The sequence below is a fragment of the Leptidea sinapis genome, chromosome 30 (assembly GCF_905404315.1).
Source record: "Leptidea sinapis chromosome 30, ilLepSina1.1, whole genome shotgun sequence".
NCBI lineage: Eukaryota > Metazoa > Arthropoda > Insecta > Lepidoptera > Pieridae > Leptidea > Leptidea sinapis.
Window position 1 is genome coordinate 7,315,734 of NC_066294.1, and position 19,971 is coordinate 7,335,704.

The following is a 19,971-nucleotide window of genomic DNA, read 5'->3' on the forward strand; positions in this document are numbered from 1 at the left end:
TTTTTAATGTTAACACTTTCGAAACTTAGAATTTGTGCTGTGTTATGGTCAGAAATATCGTAATTATGTAAAGAACCTATAGCGCCATCAATATTACTTATTATATGATCAATGCATGTGCTATTTCTCGTTGGTAGATTAATGTGTAATCTAAAGTTAAAGTTTTGCACGATTTGCTTTAACTGTTGAGAGATTTTATTACAATTCAGTGTATTAATATTAAAATCTCCTGATATAATAATTTTTTTATTCTTTTTACAGTATTTCTGAAGCACGGTTCTTAGTTTTTCAAAAAATATACTTACATCAGAATCAGGTGTCCTGTAGATACAAATGATAAACAAATTTTTGTCCACTATGTCTATCCCACAACATTCAAATGCTTTCGGTTCACACAAAGTATGTAGGTATTCTAAATTTTTTGATCCTATCCCTTGTGATGTTAATATACAAACACCACCCCTTCTTTTTATTCTACTGTAATTTGATGCTAACAGATACCCATTTAGTTTTATATTACTTTCATGCCCTTTTGGAATGAATGTTTCCGTGAAGCATAGTATGTCAATTTTATCTGTATTTTGCAGATCTTCAACCATGATTTCTATTAAGTCTTTCTTTGCTAGAAAGCCAGCAACATTTTGGTGAAGAACTTTACAAGTGCATGTTGAATTATTAATTTTTGGCACGAAAAAACAGTTTTTCCCCATTTTTGCTGTCATCAACTTTATTTGGTTTAAAATAAAAAGGAATTGTTCCCTTCTTTGGTGCATCCTGAGATGAATTTAAAGTTTGATCATTTTTTGAAGTTACGCCATGAGTCACTTTCTTAAAATAATATGGTATCGTTCCTTTTAGTGTGGAACGATTTATGTGTCTTTGTTTTTTGAAATTCAAAAACCTTTTATTGTAGTCTATTTGGTCAATTACGAGATTTATTTTATGGCATATATTATAATACGGCGTGTTATTTCGATAAATGTTTTCATCGAGATTAAGAAACGTACAATTAGGAAACTTGTTACATATCAATCGCAACATGTCATTAAGTTTCAGTTCATTCAAATGCCTACTGAAAGTCACACTAGTTACAATAATATGGACTTGTGGTAGAGAATTTATTTTTGTATATAAGTCAGATGATATTTTAATTGGATCACAGTCATTTTCACCTACAGTTAATATTAATTTGTCGTTACAGGAAAAATCATACAACTCACAAGATTTGAGGATGTCCCCTGTCGTTGCATCGGGTTTGATGAACGCTTCAATTGTATATTTTTCATACGGATTAGTTCTTCTCGACTGAATGAGCGCTGAGGATAAATTTTTAGATTGTTGACTTCCTATAATGTAAATTTTTCTTCCTGATTTTCTTTGAATATTGGTACTTTTTTGAGCGAGTTTTTTATTAAATTCAGAATTTAGTGGTACTGCTGGTGCATTTTCTAAATTAATTGGTATTTGTTCTATTGCTTTATGAGATATTATATTGTTCTGTATAGAGGATTTTACTGACGGTGTGCGTTTAGATTTCTTTGTTTTTGTTCGTAGCGGTGTGGAGTTGATTGAAGAATTACCGTCGCTTAGCAATGTTTTAAGTAATTTTATTTGTTTTTCATTTTCTTCAATTAACTTTCTTTGTTTTGTGTTTTCTATATTTAGTTGGGCAATTTCTTCATGAGCACTTTCTAATTGCCCAGATAGGGTTGCTAAGTCCTGTTTAAGGTCTAAAACCTGTGAGCTTTCGACAGTACCAAGATCTGGTAAACTACATGTGCTGACATCTCTGAATGTTGAATTATGTAGGTCTTTCATTGAACTACAAAATGTTATATTTTCTAATGATTGATTATGTAGTGTGAGAGTATTCTTGCTGGATAAATTACTAATATTTGAAATGGTTTTATCTAACGAGATACTTTGTGTCAGCTGTTCAGTATTTGAAAGATTTTTTATTTCCTGTGTAGAGCTTTTCCTACATTTATGACATTTCCATTTGAGTCTCTTATCGGTCGACATTGAATTGTATCTTTTTAAAGTAATGCTAGCACATTTTAAGTCAAACGTGTTATTGCAATTAGTACATTCCAAATATTCTTTCACTTTTATAGTGTGTGTGCATGTTGCGCAGATATTCCTTCGTTTTGATCTGGTATACATCCTGCTATAATATTATTTACAATAGGAAAATATTATGATCTATGCTCAATCAATTATATGTAAAAGGACAATCAATTATTTACAAAAAAAGCCTTAATAAAAATTAAAATACAAAATAAATTATGTACCTTGTTGTAACAGTAATCTAATGAAACCCTAATGAAACGTCGAAGATTGCACTCGGAGTTCAAAGGTATTTAGTGCCGGATGAAACGGTTAATTTCTGTGAAGTAACGCCTGTATTTGAAGTATCGATACTAAACTTCATTATAAAACTAATGTAAAACAGACTTGATTTATAATTTTTACTTATCTTTTGATTTCAACTTTTACGGAGACAACCGCTCACTGACACCATGACACTCGAAACACAATATTGAAATATTAATACTAATATTACTCGATGAAATAAGGATTCTATAAACTGGATTGTCACATATTTTAAATTTAACTTCAAAATTTAGTATTTTACACCGTAAACATCCTCACACTACTCAAAATAATTAAATACAATTAAAGTGTTAGGGAGCACTCAAGAAACACGTCACTTTGTCCGATCGACCGATCCGACTCATACCTACCCGTAGATTTGTTGTAATTACCTACACATTGATAACACAAATAGTATGTAAGTACTACCATTAATATAATAGTAAAACATGTTTACAACAGTTTTTTGTTCAGCGTGACTCAAATTTCTACCCATGCCGCTGTTCGTGCATCCCGGTCTTTATAAAGTTCATTCGACTGGTCCCATATGACAGGGTGGCACTGTACTTCCACAATAACTCTTTCGGTGTCAAAAGCCATTTTTCTAAGAACGTGCGTACGACCCGGATCAGCTAGCGCTATTGACTGAACAAGTCCGTACGTGTTACCGCTGGCGGGCTCCCGCGCGTGCCCCCGCGCCAATTTCCGTCGTACGGAGGCGGGCCCCGCTGAGCGGGCGCGGGGCGCGCGTCCCCGTGACGGACGCCCGCGCGACGGAGCACTTTTGTATGAAACCGCGCCCGCACCCGCTTGACGCAGTGTCGGGCCTAAAGTAATTGGTGATTATCGTCTACCACGCGGCTCGCTCCGACCCTCGCGCAAGATCTTGAATCCCAGCCAGATTGCTCTTCCGATCCGGATTTACTACCCTTCCGCACTTCCCTAACTGCACTGAATGTCACAAGATGCGAACTGAATAGTTCGCGATCATAATCAGATATGCTGACAACTATGCGCAGAATATTTTTATGCATCGAGCCTGCACGAGATAATAAACAATTTAATAATGTAGGTACTTTACAAATTACATGACAATCTTCGAATTCAAAAATGGATCCGTAACATAGATTACTAATAAGTAGGAATGCACTAAGTACGTTCGGGAACTATCGACGACTCGACAGAAACCAGAAAACATCAATTCGACATCGTTCTCAACAATTTCGAATTTCACGAAGCACTACGCAGCGAATTTTGACGAAAGATCTCCAACCTTACAAAATTCAGCTTTCTCAGGAGCTCAAACCATTGGACCATACAAAAGCACACTTCGAAATAGAAAGCTAATGAGCAAAGTTAAGTGAATGCCGTTTTCGAATAAAATCATCTTCACCTATGAAGCGCATTTCTCTCATATCTCAATGACTTTGTGAATAAACTAAACTGCAAAATTTGGGATTCAGAAAATCCTAATAGTCTGGTGCGGATTTTGGTCAAGCGACTTGATTGGGCCTAATTTTTTTTAAACGAGTACTGAACAGCACTCTTTACAGGAACATGATAACGGAGTTACTGTGGCATCAACAGGATAGCATAAACCTAGATGACATAAGGTTTCAGCAGGATGCCGCCACCGCGCAAAAAAAAAAGTCGATTTATTGCAGCAACTATTTTCAGACCAAATCATTTCCCAAAAGTCTGACGTCAGCTGGCCACCAAGATCATTTATTTTAATCATCATTCAACGCCGTGTGCGAATAAACCGGAACAATTACTGAGCTCAAAGCCGAAATTCAACCCGTTATCGATAAAACCAAACCGTCAATTCTCATTAAAAGAGAAGAGCGCTTTCGCACTACGCCATACCCGTGAAAACTCGGCCCGAATTAGTCGTAGAACTATTTCTATGGTAGTTTAAGCACTAGATTCCGTCAATAGTTAATCTCCGTTTCGCAGAAGATTACTGACGGATCGAAGTAGCCATAGTATTGTTTGTATGAAGCTCGCGTGTAGTGTTGATCTACCTTCATAGGTAAACAATAATAAATATCGTCCGATTAAGAACTGTCTTATACTTGTGCCTAAATCTGACTGCAAGCATTTCTTCTGGTCGTGTAAGTACCTACATGTCTAAATTTTGTGTCTTTTCGAAAAATATTATCTTTTATGTGATGTAAAATGAAATCGAAATTGCGTAAATAACCCGAATTTGATCAGAGTTTTCTGGATCTGTATTTTCAAGGATACGGATCGGACTTGCTGCGAAAGCGCTTAAAGGCTTTTGAAAAATCAGACCCACAAAGTTATTTTCGGGCCACATTGAATGTTATTATGACGTGTTGCAGAGGTTTTTGTGTTCCAAACATCGTATTAAATTGTATTATAAAAAGAACAAAAAATAGTGGGATAACTAAAAAATTTCTGTAAAAGGGTAGATAATAACTCTAGAGAGTAAATACAAGTACGGGTTCGTAAGTCAGCGAATTGGCACGACCGAGGCGGAGGAAGCCAGTATATCGCACTTCATGAAATGTAATTTTGATTTTTGACACTACCGAAATCTCAATTTTGATTCTCACGTGATTACTGGACCACCGAGAACCGACGGATAAATTAACATAAGATATGTATAAGCCTTTCCAGTTTCCTTTAGTTGTTACTGCAGTAGGTAAATAAAACTAATTTAATGACACCATATAATTTTTGGATAATATATATAATGTGGTTGTACAAGATCCAAAAAGTATGGATATAATATATGAATTATTTATTGTATCATTTCTTCCTCCATAACTTTCGCCATCCAATCCGGTTCGGCGGCCGCAATCTTCTCAATTAAACTGTTCACTTGGTAACACAGACTTTGTATCTGTTTATCCCACTGAGGTAGAATATCTCGAGCTGAAACATAGCAAAATTATAACACACTCAACACCTATTTTGTCAATGGCCCAGGCATCATCAGCTGTTAGTGATTTGAGACGCCTTGCAGCTTTAAATCAAAGCAAAGACGCACTGCAAAAGTTAAATTATGTTGAAAATCCTTTAATTGCTTATGCATCAAAATCTGTCAAACCAAAATAAGTGATTACTTTAAATAACATGATTAAAATTATAAATGTATAATTTAATATCTACATGTACGTTATAATAATAATAAGGGGTATTAAAACACAAATGTCAGTTTCACTCGGCTTCGCCTCCTATGATAATAGTATCACATGAGTGTTTTAATACCTAATTATCAACAGTTGCATACAAGACTATCTACACCCATAATATGAATCCTCTATAAAAGATTCTGAAACAGTTAGCTTACTGCTAACATTAAAAAAGCCAGTCGTAGTAACCATTACACCATCCAAACGAGTGTTGTAATGTTGTACTGAATTTATTACAACACTCGTTTGGATAATGTAATGGTTATTAGGACATTGGGTGTTTTAATGTTGGCAATAAGCTTACTGTTTCAAATCTGTAGTAGAGGATTTAAAGCATTGGTGTGGATAAATATACTAACAAAATACCTACCATAGATATAAAAATCACAAAAAAACAAAATTCTATCAAATCGGAATACAATAATGCTTGCACATTACCTAAAACTGCTTCTCACGGAAAGAAAAACAAAGGAACTGGTCGAAAACTTACTCTCAAAGTGCACGATGGAGTTGATCTGGTCGATGTGGCCGTTCATTCGGTTCTCGCTGATCATCTGGCTGGCGATGCGCTCGGCTCGCGCGGGAGGCGTCTCCAGAAGCGCACCCAGCTCCTCGAAGGTGATGTTGTTGTACAACTTGCTGGCCGACAGCAGGTTGTGTTCGAACACGGCGCGGTCCAGGATCGACGACCCGTCCGATATTTTAGCCTGGCCAAATTATGGACTTATATCATTAACGTACTTTGATCTTTCATACAAATGCTCATACGCGGTGATTATATTATTTTAACACAGCTTTCCACAAAGTTTTTGAACTAAGTAATACATTCACTGTAGTATCCAGGTTTCTATGGAAGTACCTAAGTTTTTCCCTCGCGAGATCCGAAGTAGAACCAAAGTCACTGACATTGGTTGACATAGCCCTGCTGATTTTTTTTTATGGAAAAAGGAGGACAATCGAGCGTACGGGTCACCTGGTGTTAAGTGATCACCGCCGCCAACATTCCCTTCCAACACCACCGGAATCACAGGAGCGTTGCCGGCCTTTAATGAAGGTGTACGCGTTTTTTTTTGAAGGTACCCATGTCGTATAGTCCCGGAAACACCGCACAAGGAAGCTCATTTCACAGCTTTGTAGTACGTGGAAGAAAGCTTTCACACCTTAGAACGTAGTAGATTTCGGCTATATCCGTTTTTTACAAGATTATACCCATCATCTGTCAATCCATCAATGACTGCACGTTTCATACAATCGAGTAAATCGATTTTTTTTTCTTAGAGAGTTTCGCTACACTGGTGGGCAGGGCACATAGCTCGACGGACAGATGGCAGTTGGGGCAGTAAAGTCCTCGAATGGCGACCACGTACCGGAAGACGTAGTTTTGTTAGGCCCCCCCATAAGATGGACCGACGATCTGGTCAAGATCGCCGGAATACGCTGGATGAGTCCATAAAACTTTGGCGGTTCACTATGTGGGTACTCTTAAATCGTAAAAGTAAAGAAAACTGTTACATAAACATTCAACATGTAACGGGGTTATTAATGTGAAACATTTCTTTCACAACTTGTAAAGCTTTCTCAATATTTGTGAACAGCAGACCTAACCGAATGACAGTCGAGCGTTTAGTCGCAAACTCAATCGCTGTCGCCCTATTAACGAAAGTGAGGCGTATCGTCATTTAAAATAAAATTTGAAAGAAAGAAAAAATGTTTATTGACGTCATTATACATTCTGATAATAGTTCTTAAAGTTATACTAATCAAATTATGATCGAATGACGCCAATGGGCCCCCAACTCAGCATAGTTGTGGTTTCGAAAGAATCCACAATGCTGGTCTTCCGTGGAAAACCAGAGAGCGCTACTAACGCACAGTCCTGTCACACGAAGGTGTACAAACTATTAATTCTCTATGAGCACAAAGCACAAAAAATAGTGAAACTCGGATCTAAAATTAAAACTAAGTAACAACAAATAAAAACAATTAAACTTGCCGTTGCCACACAAAACAAACTAATTTAAACAAGTAGGTACTTAAACAAAATGCGAGTTTTATAATATTTTTGTATTACCTACCTATAAAAACAATAAAATTATAAGCATTTAAATACCTACAGTGACAAACTTTTAAAATGTTGTCTGATACTTTGAAAACATAAGCATCATTTTATTTTTGGAGTTGGTATTATAACGCACCTTCTGATGTGTCTGCATAAGTGCTTCAAATTCATGTAACTCCGATCGCCTGATGATTCGGTCCAGATACATCTTCTCGAGGATAGAGTACGCAGGCAGCTGTTGACATCTCTCATCTTTGAACAGTGTTGCCAGCATTCGGGATCTCTGTTGACCTGTATTAAGTAAATGTGAAAGTGTATTTTTTGACCTGATAAATGACGTCAAAAAAAACCAAACATCTTATAACACCTTTCATATTTTTTTTGTATTATTAAACGAAGGAAGCCCTAGATTTAGTTCCTTTCACTTTCAGGGAGGCTCCTTTGCACAGGATGCCGGCTAGATTATGGGTACCACAACGGCGCCTTTTTCTGCCGTGAAGCAGAATTGTGTAAACATTACTGTGTTGCGGTCTGAAGGGCGCCGTAGCTAGTGAAATAACTGGGCAAATATTGACACACTTTTTACACAAATTATCTTGCCCCAAGTTAAGCATATATAGCCTGTGTTATGGGTTACAAGACAATGATATATTTAATACAATATACTTACTTAAACATACATAAATTCATATAAACATACATAAATACATTTAAACATCCATGACTCGGAAACAAACATCCATATTTATCATATAAATGCTTGCACCTACCGGGATTCGAACCCGGGACCTCTAGCTTAGTAGGTAGCAAATGAGACTTAACATCTTGTCTCAAGGTGACGAGGGCTTTTGTAGTGGTCAAGGCGTATCAATTACCATCAGCTGAACGTCCTGCTCGTCTCGTCCCTTATTTTAATAAAAAAAAATCACAGTGTTCTTAGGAACTATTAGAAATTGTTAGCACAAAAAAGCTTCCTTTATCACCGTGTGGAAAATAAATCAACTGTGAGATATAGTATCGGCCAGATTGGTATATTTTGCATACTTCCACAGGAAATTATGTCTTACAGCATTCTACTGTGGAGTACAGCGCCATGATCTCATCTTCATTTACTTATAATATATCTGTTATCATTATAAAATCATAGTAAATTATAAACAGTATAAGATGTACCTGCTGATGCTAGAACGGTACAGATGAGAGCATTTCTTAAGCAGGTCATCCTTTCGTCTTCATGAATTATATTTCTGTATGATAGCTCATTGTATCTTTGTGCAGCCTCAATAAACTTCCTAAAAACAGAAAAAGCGGTTAAATGCAAGTCGGTCTCAAGCAACAACAATTAATGCTTCAAGGGATGGAGCCTACTAATGTTATAAATGTGAACGTAAGTTTGTTTGTTACGCTTTCAAGCCTAAACCACTGAACCGATTTTGTTGAAATTCAAAACAGAGTTAGACTAGAGCTTGGAAAAGGACATAAGCTACCTTTAATTCCGAAAAATTAAATGGAGAGGTTAAAATAGGGGATGGAAGTTTGTATGGAAATTCGTCACTATCGAAGATAAAACCATAAACTTTATATTAAGGCACTTGATAAGAAATAATTTATAAACATTTGTTCGAGCATTTTTGAAACTTTGACCTATATGGGAATGAAATAGGGAAATTCGCTGAATCATAGAAGAGCGCTGCCAGCAGCGGAAAGAGCAGTTTATATGTGTATTATTTGCAAGGTATCCTAAGAAATGAAAATGTTGCCCAAAGTAACTATTCCACGTGGACGGAGTCGCGAGTAAAATCTAGTACGAAATAAAAATGACAAGTAAACAAATGAGACGTAATACAACCAAATTACTTAATATACAATATCTTTCAAACATGTTTACAATATAAAACAATTTTTACCAGATGCCGGCTAGATTATTGGTACGACAACGGCGCCTATAGCCTGCCGTGAAGCATTAATGTCTAAACATTATTGTTTCGGTCTGAAGGGCGCCGTGGCTAGTGTAATTACTGGGCAAATGAGACTTAACATCTTATGTCTCAAGGTGACGAGCGCAATTGTAGTGCCGTTCAGAATATTTGAGTTTTTCAAGAATCCTGAGTGGCACTGCATTGTAATGGGCAAGACGTATCAGTTACCATCAACTTAACGTCCTGCTCGTTTCGTCCCTTCTTTTCATAAAAAAGTAATGTAGGTACCTACGATTTGTAGATAGTTTTCTTAAGTGACGTACTTACTATATTTTTGCCATAAAGTGACAGTCGAGATTTGGAGTCATACCTACTGAAAGCGGCATAATGCTTACTGAGGCTATTAGGCTCAGTGGGTGGCTCAAGAGTTAGAGGCGAATACGGCCCATGCTTAATTCATCCCACGTTGCGTATCATTATACAATATATAAAAATATTAACTTTTGTAAAATAATTTGTGTATGTTTTTAAAGTGATAACCCTCACTTCTGGGATTAATACTCAAATAGAAAACAAAATTTTATGAACGATGCGGGACTCGAACCCACGACCTCTCGCGTTCCATGCGACTGCTCTTCCAACTGCTAACCACAACCTGAGAGTTGAACAAAGCATATAAGACTTGATGATGATACTTCACTGGAACGGTTCTTCTTCTTCTTTTTGTCGAGTCGACGGTCACCTCAAATACGGGCAGCCCACTCGAACGGTTAGCTCAGTTGGAACAGCACTCGCAAGGAACACGAGAGGTCGTGGGTTCGAGTACCGCATCGTTGATAATTTTTTTTTCAAATTTGATTTGTGTTTTGTTAAAGAGACAAGAGGGATTATAATATAAAGTTAATATGGAATTCCCTATGTTTATTTTAAAATAAATATATTGTCTTACTATTGCGGTTTATGAGATGTAGCACATTGACAAACAGATGTGGAATATCGTAGATCCCATTGGTTATCGTTCAGGTACGGCTAGGGTTGCCAAGCGTACTCTAAAACAGAGTATTGCTCTCTATATCATGTACTCTTTAATCTATAATACTAGCAGGGGCGTGCATTCCATATAATATGTAAATAAGCAATGCTTACCTCAATAAGAACCTAAATTATTAGTGTTAAAGATAATTTACTTCCGTTATTCTTAGCGTTGTTACTGTTTACTATACTAGAGCTAGTCATGTCATATTATGCAAACCCAGTATGATAAGCAAAAACGTCGACTATTTACTGTTTTGATATATTAACAAAAAGTACAAAAAAAATACCTTTTTAAAAATATAAGATAAATGATACCCTTTTTTGGAAGTTAAAAATACTCTTTATTTACCTTTCAAATTCTAATGATAAAATTGGCATCCCTAGGTACGGGAAACATATAAAACACCTCAATAACTGCTTTCAATATTAATGTTTTCTATTATCTCCTTAATTTTAACTTTTTATTTCCACAAGCCCATATATACTATCACCTCATGTAGGTACTTTGAAACTCATGTTTTCTTCTAGATATTTCCAGTTAATTAATACTGAAGGTTCAAGCGTAAACCCAATAAATAATGTTTCTTTCAAAATATCTGTTGCTTATATAATGCGAGATCGAAGTAGAAATGGGGAGATTCGTAGGAGAATTAAAGTCCACCGACATGGCCCAAATGATTGCGAAACTTCCACTGCCACTTCGGCAGTGGGCAGGGCATAATGGAGCCTGGAATGGCGACCACGTACCGGAAGACGCAGTGTTGGTTTGCCCCCCACAAGATGGACCGGAGATCTGGCCAAGATTGCCGGAATACGTTGGATGAGGGCAGCGGAGGACCGATCCTCGTGGAGATATTAGGGGGAGGCCTTTGTGGAGCAGTGGACGTCTTCCGGCTGATGATGTAAGCTTGACCAATAAGTAATTTATCCTAATGATTATTTTATTTCCAGTTTAATCGTTATTAATATAGCTGTATCGCATTACAATTGGACGTAGTTATGCAGAAAGGACTCAAACCATACTTTGGTCAAAATAGAGTTAATTATGCCATCGTACTACTACTGAAGGTGGAAATTGTCATGTAGTGAACCCTATTTTTAAAATGTACACCGAAACTGTTTATTTTTATATTTATATAGGATATTTATATGGAAGACTAGCTGACCCGACAGACGTTGTTCTGTATATAATAAACAAAATAATGTTTTTATATGAATTTGTCAATAATATGTCATAACATCAAAAATTACTTCGTAAAATATGCACCCTGCTGTCGTAATGAAATTGTTTCACAGCAGAACTGTCAAACCGTGCGTCAATAAAATCTCTCATAGAAATTATGTATGGACACATCAAAGGAAAAACAAATTTGTTGTTTTTGTTTAATTTAGCAGCATTTTCCTATTTATTCACCTTTTAAACCTTCCCTGGACTTCCACAAATAATTCAAGACCAAAATTAGCCAAATCGGTCCAGCCCTTCTCGAGTTTTAGCGACACTAACGAACAGCAATTCATTTTATATATATATAGATAGATTATTAAGAGCTGAAACTTCAAATGTATATAACTCAAAAGTGCCTTTGTGTGGTTTGAGTCCTTTCTGTTTAACTACGTCCAATCGAGACACCTTACCTTCTGAAGTCCAAAACCCTCGCGTAGCACACTTTGTAGTAAATCTGCAATTGTTCATTCGTTGTCTCCGCCTGTAATAACGAAGCACGATTGACAAAAGCCTCGGCTTGGACTGGGTCATCCACCTCTAGGTACAGGCGTGCTATCTTCAGATATGTCTCTAATTTATAATCAGTGGAATATTGTCTGAAACAAATAAAAAAAATATATATGTACTAGCTGACCCGACAGACGTACTGTGCAAAATAAATAAAATACTGTTTTTTATGTCACTTGTCAATAATTTTTCATAACATATAGAATTATATCGTAACATATATATATATTGACGACCTGTATAGCCGAGTGGTTAGCGATCCTACCTACTAAGCTAGAGGTCCCGGGTTCGAATCCCGGTAGGTGCAAGCATTTATATGATGAATATGGATGTTTGTTTCCGAGTCATGGATGTTTAAATGTATTTATGTATGTTTAAGTAAGTATATTGTATTAAATATATCATTGTCTTGTAACCCATAACACAGGCTATATATGCTTATCTTGGGGCAAGACAATTTGTGTTAATATTATTTAATATTATATGCTCCTTGTTGTTATAATGAAATTGTTTCACAGCAGAACTGTCAACCGTGCGTCACTAAATTCTCTCAGACGGACAGAAAATATTTCCATACAAAACAAATATTGGAAATAAAATTAATTATGGGTCCCAAATCGAAATAAAAAGTATCCTATCTCTCAAGTTGGACCTAACTGCACTCCATGAAGTAATCCCCATTTAAATCCGTTCATTACTTTAGGAGTCCATCGCGGAAAACAACGTGTCACGTAATGTATATATATTAAGATATTATAAGTCGAGTCAAAAGAGAAAATAATTTAAAATGGCGTCGCTTATCATTCTATCTCACTCACACCATATTGTTATCTATTACACATGTCATTGTTACTATCCCAACGCAATCTGACTATATTACATAAGTATGTGTATATGTTTTGTTTTCGCCAATAATAAACAGATTGGGATCTGCTCTCAATATTATATTGGGATTATAGTTGGGTCTATAACAATTAATATCTGTCCAGGTTGTTCGGGTATTTTATTGTTTCAAAAAATAAATAAATATTCATTAACATAACCAAAAAAATATTGAAATATGACATTGTGGCTCTCTTTCAAAAAGGTAGCTACAATTCATGAATATTTTTTTATATTCGATACGAAGTTTCAGAGCCATTTGTAATATAAGTAACCAAACAAGAAACTAACTTTCCTCTTTATATATATGAGACGATAAAAATGATTGCGAAACTGAAGTGGCAGTGGGCAGGGCACATAGTTCGACGGACAGATGGCCGGTGGGGAGGAAATAGGCTGGTCGGAGGAATACGTTGGATGAGGGCAGTTTAGGCCCGATCGTCGTGGAAATCTTTGAGGGAGGCCTTTGTCCAGCAGTGGTCGTCTTCCGGCTGATGATGATGACGATAAAGATCATAATTTTTTCCGTTGCAGCCAAGATTTGTGAGTATAATATAGCAAACGGGTGTTTTAAATCTGTCAGCTTATAAACATTACTATAGGTACTAATATCTACTGAAAAAAAAAGTTCAATTGAAAATAATATACAGAACTTACTTTTGGCCAGTCTCCAACGGTATTCCAACTAAAACATTTGCAGCTTCTTTCCAATTTTGATTTCTTTCATAAATATCAGCAAGGTGTTGTCTAATACTTGCAACCTAAAGTAACAAATATTAGTATTTTATAGCAATTGTTTCCGAAGCGGTAGTAGTATTAAGTATATTAGAAATGACATCAAAAATAATTCTAAAGGAATCAATTATGAGAAAATAAATACCTTATTATGCCTTGTTTTTTTTTTTGAAAAGGATGGGACTGTCTTGTCATTAAATCTATAGGAAATGTGTGGATGATGTGTGGCGGTCCTCCACAGTGCGGTTTTCAAGGAGCTTTCTTCCTCGTACCACGAAGCTGTGGAATGAGCTTCCTTGTGCGGTGTTTCCGGGACGATACGACATGGGTACCTTCAAGAAAAGCGCGTACACCTTCCTTAAAGGCCGGCAACGCTCTTGTGATTCCTCTGGTGTTGCAGGAGAGTGTGGGCGGCGGTGATCACTTAACACCAGGTGACCCGTACGCTCGTTTGTCCTCCTATTCCATAATAAAAAAAATAAAAAAAAATAATGGGGGATGTCATCTAAATATGGATTTAATCTGATTTCCTTTTGTGAAATAAGCACTAAGTAGCCAAACAGATGAGATGAATCATGAAATACATGATCAAAGTCATTGAGGTCGAATTCTTCTCCAAAACTTTATATAGCCACAATTTGAGTGTTGAACAAGACAATATACCAAGATTTACTGTCAATGTGTCACTCGGACGGTTGGCTCAGTTGTTAAGATCGCTAGGACGGAACACATGAGGCACTGATTTGAGTTCTTCATGATCCATAAATAGTACAAATTAAATTTGTGTATATAATCCCAGAAGTTTAAGATCACTTAAAAACTGTTTAAATATTAATACCACTATATTATTATTTACCTGTTCCTCAAATGAGATAACCCTTGGTTGGATAACATCAAGCGCAAAGTGTGATACTTCTTTCGATACATCATCTGGTAGGAGTGACAAATGTGTACTGACATCAGATAGTAGTTGCCGAGATATAACAAGGCTAACATTCTCGTTTACAACTGTAAAACGATAAATTATAATAGTATACCAAACACTGTATGGAAAAATGGATAATGATTCAGTGTTACATTATCCTTTTTTTTCTTAATTGTAAATTTATTGTTAATTGTACATACATACATATATATAATCACACCTCTTTCCCGTAGGGGTAGGCAGAGACCACTTCTTTCCACTTGCTACGATCCTTACATACTTGTTTCGCATCGTCAATCGTTCTTCATTCATTCTCTCGACATGTCCAAACCATCTCAGCATGCCTTTTTGTCACAACATCTTCTTTCAGATCACAATGTTTCCTTATCTCACTATTTCTTATCCTATCACTAATTTTAACTCCTATCATACTTCTCAACGCTCTCATCTCAACTGCATTTATTCTGCTTTCATGTTTCTTCTGCCATACCCATTGTTAATTGTAATCCAAATTTTTTCTGGTATGAAATAACAGGTATGAATGCTCTATGAAATACCTTTATCACAAGGTATTTTTGTTATTATTTTTCACACCATCAAAAAGTAGAGATTTCAATTAACATAAGCCCACAGACTTTTTGAAAAAATATTTTGATGTGAGAATTTTTGAATGAAAATTTCAAATCCAAAAACATTACAGTGTATTTTTGATAAATAAAAGGAAACTTTTCACAAAATTTTGTGAAAAAAACTGTATTTTGCTAAATATAAAAAGATAAACACAAAAACTTGGTTATTTGAATTTTTCACATAACTTTTGATGTTTGTGAAAAAATTGTAAAAACAAAAGTTGTAGATCTTTTTATTTCTTACAACTTTGCTATTCAACCGTTGGTAGATAACGGTTGAATAGCATAGATATGCATTTTCACTTTTTCATAGGTAGTGCTCATAGATAGTTGATCACTTTAAATCATAGGGGGAGATTCAATTAAATCACTGCAGGCAGTTTGGACTGCCTAAGTTGATTAAGTTGTTGTTTTTTTTCCTTGTTAAAAGTTATCATACAGGATTCATCACAGGCTGAGCAATGTAATGGAACAGTTGACACATTTTTTGTTTCACTCATCTCATGGGGTACATACTCTATAAGGTTTTTTACTTTTATGAAAAGACCACAGACTCTGAGGAAAACAATGTTTACTCCTATGTGTTCCTCTGTACACAACATGCCTTCAGTAAGGTGTGGCATTAGTGTATTCTATACAAAATGAAAATTTACCTCTCACTGTCCTACTTTTAAATTTTTAAATATTTTTTATATTAGATTAACGACTTGATAACATCAAGCTTAGGTGGTACCATGAACCACTTTAATATACTGAAATGCTAATGCTATTCTGGAAAGAATTGTAAAAGTGCCATGGTTCATAACCAACAATGATGTCTCCCAGTATGCAAAAATTCTATTTAATATTGTAATAATAATAATAAGTTACTAATTGCAGACAGTTGTATTATAACAAAAATAAAATCTTAATAAAAATCATATTTTATCTATCTAAGACATGAAATCTCTAGACAAATTTTGTTGGGAGAAAGATTAACATAAAATTTAAATAATAGGAACATACTTGCTTCAACAAATGCCTTTAAGCTTTCAGCCATTTCACTTTCAGGGTTCTTAAGAATTTCTAACAAAATATTTCTGTATCTGAAATTTATATTAAAAAATTAAGAGGTTAAAACTATTTAAGAATAATTAATTAATTATATATAAATTACTATTATAGTTCTCACTTTTCAGCTTGATCTTTGTGTAAGCCACCAGAATTTCTTAGTTCACTGAGGTATTGGCGAACGCCTTGTAAGTTTAACGGCATTATTAACAATATATAATTTTGGCAGTAAATAATATATTATATTGAATGTCTTCAATAAATTACTGTAGAACTTGCGGGTACTTTATCATAACAATAACAAAATAATTCCTTTTTAGTTTTTTGTGTCGGCTGATTATCCGTCAACTGTCAGTCAAGAAATACAAATTTCTATAATCTATGATGTCGGTATACTTATTGACTAGGTACCTATGGATGGACTTTCTAAAATATGCAAAGAGAATTTAACGTAGTGGACGTTTAAGAGATGGGAGTGCCATAGAAATTTCGCTTGTATGAAACGCGTACTATTTTGTGATACCAACATAGTCACCTAATGACGTAATAGCAGAGCTGCCAATATTGAATATAGTAAACCAACGAGGGCTGGAATCAATACAAATTTTTTATCGATAATCTTAATATACAACGTGAACCAGAAAGGGTATAACATCCCTTCAATGGTACGTTATTTGGGTCAAATGCAATAGTATGGGGATGTTTAAGTTTTACTAGATACATAAAAAAAAAAGAAAATAACTTCCCTACGAAATAAAAATATTATTTTTCAATTTCTTTTCTTAGACAACCCTAAATTTAAAGAGACGCCAGTTTTAGGCGGGGCCGTTGTTTATAAACAGAATGAGGTCACCTACCTATGGACTTAAACATAAACAATAATCTATGATTAAGGAGTATGCACACTACATGAAATGTGGCTTGTGTCTATGTTATTATTCATTCATTTCTTACTTTCTGTTATTGAAACAAATAAACAAAATAAGAAATTACATAACATTACACAGTTTCACGTCTGTATTCCTGAAGGGTTAGAGGTGTATTTTTTCCACCCACGTTTCCCTATGTTTAATTCCCACGTAATAGGGGGCGAGCATCTACATTTCTAAAGTATGGGCTGCTAGTGAGAAATGTCCTACGAAAAACTCAATAACTGCCCCATTCCATACCCAGGCCGGGTACAAACCCGGTCCGGGAATGGAGTACATATTATTAATACGAGGATGGTCAAAGATATCCATATTTGACAAAAAAATCAGTGAAGAACAATTTCTTAATAGGAGTCTATTAGAATTCTCTTTATAGGATTTAACATTTTTGAATTAACATGCCCACTAACTCATTTGCCCAGTAATAAGAACAGCTACAGTGCCATTCAGACCAAACCATAATAATGCTTACACATTTTTGCTTCACGGCAGAAAAAGGTGCCGTTGTGGTACCCATAATCTACAATTACAAATTTGGAATTATTTTCAATGTAACTTGAAGAAAACTTCAAATAATTCTACATTGAAGTGCTTACGTAATAACTTATCAAAAATGTGAACTCATTTAATTTCGAACATAATAAACAAATCTTGAATTAAAAATGGTGCAGTGTGTAGGGTGCCTTTAGAATATACATTTACACACACACAGAGCAGTAAATATCGTGTTTCAAAGCACAATTCAAAGAGTATTAACGCAGACAGCCCGATCTTTTCAACCTAACATATTAAAAAAAACACAAAATGTAAAAACACAGTTACAATTACACTAGTTTTTATCTTTTAAACGTGTTTTATTTAAATTTGTAACACTCGCGGAAATCAGAGTAAATACTAACGCAACATAGTTTCATAATAAGATTAGAATTAAAAAAATCTTTATTGGGTAATACATAACTACAGTAAATACAAATTTAGAAGTATTTTCAATGTCAGTTAAAGCAAATGCACATACAAAATAACTTTGTCTTCATGGCAAAATGAGAACACAAATTGCTTCACAGCTGCAATGAATCCTAGGCATTTTACTATTATCTGATATTATGTCACATCTACGTTTTTCATGTTTTAGGTCAAAGAGAGTTCAAAAAAACAGCTGATTAGGGTTGAGGGAATCATAGTTTTTGCGAAAACTTAGCACTTTAAATATTGTATTAAAATATAATGCTAATTCATTTCTGACTTCACATAGTCATTAGAGATGACCTAAGGAATGTTTGGTTCAAAGCATAGTATACTTACCCATTTAGTTTCACCTTGTATATAAAAATGAACGGATTTAAATGGGGATAACTTCATGGAGTGCAGTTAAGTCCAACTTGAGAGATAGGATACTTTTTATTTTGGATTTGGAAACCATAATTATTTTTATTTCCAAAATTTGTTTTGTAAGGACATATTTTCTGTGAGAGAATTTATTGATGCATGGTTTGACAGTTCTGCTGTGAAACAATTTCATTATAACAACAAGGAGCATACGTTACGACATAATTCTTGATGTTATGAAAATTTATTGAAAAATACATAAAAACCGTATTTTATTTTTATGTACATTACAACATCTGTCAGTTAGTTAACTATAATATACGAATATGTATATTCTTACATATACAGTTACATTAATATAAATGTGGTCTAATTTTAAGGGTAAGCCCTTTGTACATTTTAATATGGATCTAAGCTAAGATTATCCAGTTTATAATAGGGATACATACAACAGAAATTAGTCAACCCTAATTTTACTATTACCCTTATTTTATTACCTTAAATATTTTTTGCACATAATTAAATACCACAATAAAAATGTTATAACATACTTTAACTACACAGTTAAGTAAATAAAAGTTCCAATAAAAAATGTCTCCCAGTTGTTTTATATACAGCTTCCTCGCTGGGCGCAGCATACAGGTCGGTGTCGACGGATATTGCTCGAACCCGAAGCCCGTTTCTTCTGCATATCAATGATATGTTGGACACCTCCAACATACATTGCTATGCAGACAACTGCACTGGTGATGCCGTATACACGGGCCATGCAGGTCTCTCTCGGAAAATCGTCGAGCAGTGCTGGGAGAAACTTGTGTCTTCTATCGAGTCCTCTCTGCAGAAGGTCGCGGAATGGGGTAAATTGAACCCCCAGAAGACTCAAGTTTGCGCGTTTACCACTAAAAAAAAACCCCATTTGTCGTATCACCGCTCTTCGACAGCACTTCCCTTAAAGCCTCGCCTAGTATCGGAATACTGTGGCTCGAAATCTTGAGCGATTGCCAATTTCGTGGCCATCTGGAGGGCAAAGCCAAATTGGTTTCAAAGAAACTGGGCGTCATTATTAGAGCACGGCAATACTTCAAGCCGGCCCAGATTCTAGCGCTCTACATCTGCCATCTCTGGTCTGGCGCACCCCAGTATTAGCTCGATCCATTTGACTGCGTACAACGTAGAGCAGCTCGAATTGTCGGGGAACCAGTGCTCTGTGAACGGC

At 35.4% G+C, this 19,971-nt stretch overlaps 2 protein-coding genes across 2 annotated transcripts; both read right to left on the reverse strand.

The window, feature by feature from the left end:
• Positions 1-24: 24 nt before the first annotated feature.
• LOC126973769 (uncharacterized) lies at positions 25-2,659 on the reverse strand. Its single transcript, XM_050821089.1, has 2 exons — positions 2,292-2,659; positions 25-2,167 (listed from the first exon to the last, which is right to left on the reverse strand). Exon 2 carries the CDS (start codon positions 2,161-2,163, stop codon positions 676-678), a length of 1,488 nt encoding a protein of 495 aa, XP_050677046.1. The 5' UTR covers positions 2,164-2,167; positions 2,292-2,659; the 3' UTR covers positions 25-675.
• Positions 2,660-5,070: 2,411 nt separating this feature from the next.
• LOC126973776 (COP9 signalosome complex subunit 4) lies at positions 5,071-16,849 on the reverse strand. Its single transcript, XM_050821098.1, has 9 exons — positions 16,622-16,849; positions 16,456-16,535; positions 14,753-14,904; positions 13,819-13,922; positions 12,183-12,368; positions 8,767-8,885; positions 7,730-7,884; positions 6,025-6,241; positions 5,071-5,274 (listed from the first exon to the last, which is right to left on the reverse strand). Exons 1-9 carry the CDS (start codon positions 16,702-16,704, stop codon positions 5,141-5,143), a joined length of 1,230 nt encoding a protein of 409 aa, XP_050677055.1. The 5' UTR covers positions 16,705-16,849; the 3' UTR covers positions 5,071-5,140.
• Positions 16,850-19,971: the final 3,122 nt, after the last annotated feature.

Excerpts from the sequence above, each read along its gene's own strand:
- LOC126973769 (XM_050821089.1), bottom strand. The coding sequence starts at position 2,163 with ATGTATACCAGATCAAAACGAAGGAATATCTGCGCAACATGCACACAC.
- LOC126973776 (XM_050821098.1), bottom strand. The coding sequence starts at position 16,704 with ATGCCGTTAAACTTACAAGGCGTTCGCCAATACCTCAGTGAACTAAGA. Across the intron at positions 14,905-16,455 it reads AAAGGCATTTGTTGAAGCAA|TTGTAAACGAGAATGTTAGC; the intron begins GTATGTTCCTAT and ends ATCGTTTTACAG. Across the intron at positions 12,369-13,818 it reads CCGTTGGAGACTGGCCAAAA|ACAATATTCCACTGATTATA; the intron begins GTAAGTTCTGTA and ends TATTTGTTTCAG.